At 49.9% G+C, this 4,974-nt stretch overlaps 1 protein-coding gene across 2 annotated transcripts in view; it reads right to left on the reverse strand.

Annotated features, from left to right (window-relative positions):
* LOC119364979 (pentatricopeptide repeat-containing protein At1g77360, mitochondrial-like) overlaps positions 1–1,988 on the reverse strand; it is a 7,226-nt gene extending 5,238 nt beyond the window's left edge. Inside the window, exon 1 of one of the 2 annotated variants that reach the window (XR_005175259.1) lies at positions 497–1,988. Coding sequence is in view for 1 of the 2 variants with exons in the window: in XM_037630555.1 (XP_037486452.1) it covers positions 524–1,918 (1,395 nt within the window). In the remaining variant the exon portion in view is untranslated. The remainder of the gene's footprint in view (positions 1–496) is intronic. The other variant, XM_037630555.1, reaches the window with a different exon arrangement.
* Between the last annotated feature and the right edge of the window lie 2,986 nt (positions 1,989–4,974).

Here is a 4,974-nt window from a genome sequence, read left to right on the forward strand (position 1 = left end):
CTTTTCCATATTCCAGAGTTTTGTGTTCCTTTTTCTTAGGGTGTCTCACATCTATGTAAGGTGACCCCGGCTGTTGGATAAAGTAGAATGAAGTTGTCTAATTTCTCCCGTTTATCAGCCATCCTCCTCAAAAGTATCCTCTCTTCCTCCAACCCCTAGCCACACCATCTCCACCGTCCCTAACCACGGGACGTAGCAGTAAAAGTCAGACTTCCCAAAATTAGGCAATGCAACTGCTAGAGTCTGCCTCCTTTCGAACAAAACTTCAAGTAGTGGAGCCTGACGATTCCTCATGGTTTCTCAAAATGAATATATAGCCGATAGGGCTAACAATATATAGACCACGAAAGTAGTAATCTGGAATAATAGTTCCAAGTAGTTTAATTACCTTGAGGCCTAATGAGGAAGTGACATAAGGTCATGAAAATTGGCAGTTTCACACAATAAATGGCAATCACCAAAACAACCAGTGGCATCCAAATGAAAGAAGACATACCTAATGAATTATACCATCAATGTGTTGTTACCGCCGCTTCAACCTTCGTGCAATTTGGTCATATGTGTGGTGCCTCTCAGCCTTGTAAAATGCTCGCTTCATTTTTTCAATGGTGGGCTGGGGCAACTCAATTCCCATGTCAAGCATCTGATCGGTATATTTCTTCACCTCGGAGAACCTGCTAAAGTCGAGAAGCCCAGTTATTAGCTCTTTGGCTGATTCCTCAGCCGGAGTAATTTGGTGCTCCACGATGCAGTGCCACACGTCAACTGCGGCAGATGGGTTAAACTCCTGACAAAATAAGCTGATAGCAGCAGCACAGTTGGAGGCAGAGGGCAGCTGCTCGTTCTTGCTCATCTCCGCAAGGAAACCTTCAGTCTCACGAGCCTTGCGCTGCTTGATGAGCCCCTCAAGTATGGCATTATATGTAACAGAATCTGCAAAGACCCCATTTAATGGCATTTCGTCGAGCATCTGGAAGGCGTAGTCGGTGTTACCGACACTAGAGCAGAGGGCAATTACGGCATTGTACATTGGGAGATTGGGAACCAGTCCTGCATCCGAGACCATAATTTGCCAGATAGCAATAGCATTGGCATGGTCTCCCTTGCGGACGACAAGGTCGATCGCGTTGGCAAAGAACTTGAGCCCCGGGAGGCAGCCCTTGGTCCGCATCACCTGGAGGAACTTCAATGCCTCGTTGAACTGGTCCCCTCGCACAAGCGTGGAGAGGAAAGCATCGTAGGCAGGCATGTTGCTGGCGTCCCACCCGACGCGAACGACCATCTCGCCGAAGGTGCTCTTGGCGCGCTGGACGTTCCCCTCCTTCTCCCACGCCTCGAGCAGTATCGCGAAGGTGTCCGCGTCGGGCGCGACCGTGGTCTTGTAGCGTTCGAAAAGCTCCCACGCGGCCTGCCCGCCGCCATCCCGGCGGCACATGGCGGCGAGGAGGGAGTTGAGGGCAACGGCGTCCGAGGTCACGCCGTGGCGCTCCATGACGTCGAAGGCCATGGCGGCTTCCTTGAAGTTGCCGCGCGCGCAGTAGGAGGCGAACATGGAGGCGAATGTGGCGACGGAGAGGAGGCCGCCCTCCTGGCTCATGGAGAGGACGGCATCCCACATGGGATCGAACATGGCGGCCTTACCGAGGATGTCGACGAGGAGGTTCCAGGCCAAGGGGGTGAGCTGCACGGACGCCTTCGCCCAGCGGAAGAAGCGGACGGCCGATTTGGGGCGCTCGTAGCAGGTTTTGGACTTGAGCACCTGCTCCGCGGCCTCCGCCGTCGGGCCGACGCCGCAGGAGGTCAGCGCCCCCTCCACCTCCCCCATCGGGACGCGGCCGAGGATGTCGAGGAACGCCTCCACGGGCTGGGACCCCTCCCCCTCCCCCTCCCCCTCCGTGCTCTTCTCCGTCGCGCTCATCGGCGGCGGCTGTGCTTTCTTCGATCTGCAGTGTCCTCTACTTTCCCCCTAATCCTACTCCTACTGTCAATCCTAATTTTGGCCCCTCCTATCCAGCGTTTGGGTTTTCTATACCTGAAGAAAAACTGCGTGTTTGTAAAATCCTCAAACTCTCTCGTCTTGGGCCTCAGTCCAAACCTGCCGCAGCTGAAATTTGGCCTGTTTATTGGGCGGACAAACCCACGGCCTGAGTAACTTCTTGTTTCCGCGGCTGAAATTCGGCCTGTTTATTGGGCTGAAATTTGCGCTATAATGTGGGAGCGAGTGTGTCTCGCTTAATTGGCAAAATGTGATTCTTGAAAGAAAAAAATCGCAAATTGTTTTTTGGGTAAAAGACTGCGAAATCACCAATTGAGGAGTACTTATTGCAAAGATCACTCACACCTTCCCTAGGTTGCGACAAGTGGCACGCTGCATGTTGCTGCTATCGTTTAGCAGCAACATTATTCCATATTTAGGGAGCTGCCATCACCCAGTCTTCCTAAGCATCTGATAGTTTTTTCCTTTTTTCGTAGATCCATTTATTCAAAACGTTTTATCCTTTAAACCGTGCGCTCAAATCTCGAACTGTTTTCACTGTTAGATTCCTTGCGTCGAGATCTTCAAAACTAGATCCCATGTTGATAGATTTTGACGAACTTTTTTTCACGAAAAAACTAAACGAAAAAGCCGGACGAAAAAACCGAACCGAGAGCACAGGTTTTTTCCCTTCCGAAAGAGGCACGTCCGTGTCTCTCGCAAAATCACAACTGTGCCTCTCACGAAAGCAAAATTGTGCCTCTTGCGGAAGGAAAAAAACAGAAAACATGTTTTTTTATGTTTCCAAGAGGCACGGCCGTGACTTTGGCGAAAGCAAAACCGTACCTCTTGTGGAAACAAAACCGTGACTCTCGTGAAAGAAAACAAAAAAATATGTTTTTTCGCGAAAAAATTTGAAATTTTTTTATCCAAAAGCTAAGGAAGACTGGTGAAAATCCGAAACGTCAAAAAAAACAGGAAAACCCATTTAAAAAGCCGAAAATGTGTGCGAAAAAAATAAAAAACAAAATCCCGAGGGAGCGTCCAAAGCGACACATGGCGGGCGGCTGAGAGCGTGCCAAGTGGCGCTGATCGTTGTAAGGCTCCCGAATGAGCGCTCGTCAACTAGTTGCTCCCAAAAGACTGTCTCTTGTAACTCGTTCTCGCCTACAACATTGTCGTAAATGGGCTGGCTCAAGAAGCGTAGCTGCTAAATATTTATATTTAAAAGGATTATACAGTCTTTGAAAAATGTTTGGCAACGCTAAAAAATGTTCGTGCAACTTTTTTAGAATGTTGATGGCATTAAGAAAATAGAAATTAAAAGACCCCTAAACCTCTCCTCCAAGCGAACAACGGCTAGGGTTTCTGCCTCTCGACGGTGGCCGCGCTAATCTGCCTCGTCTCTTGGGCCTTAGGGCCATGGTGGATCTCGGCCCTTGCCGGCCGAGGGCTTCGTTTTTATATATTTTTCTTTTGCATTTTGCTAGGGTTTGTGCCCTGTTTAGAAAGACTGGGCGATGGCAGCTCCCTAAATATGGAATAAGGTGTTGGAAATATGCCCTAGAGGCAATAATAAAAGTGTTATTATTATATTTCTTTGTTCATGATAATAGTCTTTTATTCATGCTATAACTGTATTATCCGGAAATCGTAATACACGTGTGAATACATAGACCACAATATGTCCCTAGTGAGCCTCTAGTTGACTAGCTCGTTGTGATCAACAGATAGTCATGGTTTCCTGGCTATGGACATTGGATGTCGTTGATAACGGGATCACATCATTAGGAGAATGATGTGATGGACAAGACCCAATCCTAAGCCTAGCACAAAGATCGTGTAGTTCGTATGCTAAAGCTTTTCTAATGTCAAGTATCTTTTCCTTAGACCATGAGATTGTGCAACTCCCGGATACCGTAGAAATGCTTTGGGTGTACCAAACGTCACAACGTAACTGGGTGGCTATAAAGGTGCATTACAGGTATCTCCGAAAGTGTCTGTTGGGTTGGCACGAATCGAGACTGGGATTTGTCACTCCGTGTAAACGGAGAGGTATCTCTGGGCCCACTCGGTAGGACATCATCAGAATGTGCACAATGTGACCAAGGGGTTGATCACGGGATGATGTGTTACAGAACGAGTAAAGAGACTTGCCGGTAACGAGATTGAACAAGGTATCGGTATACCGACGATCGAATCTCGGGCAGGTACAATACCGTTAGACAAAGAGAATTGTATACGGGATCGATTGAGTCCTTGACATCGTGGTTCATCCGATGAGATCATCGTGGAACATGTGGGAGCCAACATGGGTATCCAGATCCCGCTGTTGGTTATTGACCGGAGAACGTCTCGGTCATGTCTGCATGTCTCCCGAACCCGTAGGGTCTACACACTTAAGGTTCGATGACGCTAGGGTTATAAAGGAAGTTTGTATGTGGTTACCAAATGTTGTTCGGAGTCCCGGATGAGATCTCGGACGTCACGAGGAGTTCCAGAATGGTCCGGAGGTAAAGATTTATATATGGGAAGTCATGTTTTGGTCACCGGAAAGGTTTCGGGGTTTATCGGTAACGTACCGGGACCACCGGGAGGGTCCCGGGGGTCCACCAAGTGGGGCCACCTGCCCCAGAAGGCTGCATGGGCTAAGTGTGGGAGGGGACCAGCCCCTAGGTGGGCTGGTGCGCCCCCCACAAGGGACCCAAGGCGCAAGGGAGAGTGGGAGGGGGCAAACCCTAGTCCAGATGGGCCTTAAGGCCCACCTAGTGGGCGCCTCCCCTCTCTCCCCTCTTGGCCGCCCCCCCAAAACCCATCTAGGGCTGGCCGCCACCCCTAGGGGGTGGAAACCCTAGAGAGGGCGCAGCCCTCCCCTTCCCCTATATATATTGGAGGTTTTGGAGCAGCCCAACACATGAGTTCTCTCCCTCTATTTGGTGCAGCCCTGCCTCTCCTCCTCCTCCTCTCCCGTGGTGCTTGGTGAAGCCCTGCTGGATTGC

The sequence above is a fragment of the Triticum dicoccoides genome, chromosome 2B (assembly GCF_002162155.2).
Source record: "Triticum dicoccoides isolate Atlit2015 ecotype Zavitan chromosome 2B, WEW_v2.0, whole genome shotgun sequence".
Lineage (NCBI taxonomy): Eukaryota > Viridiplantae > Streptophyta > Magnoliopsida > Poales > Poaceae > Triticum > Triticum dicoccoides.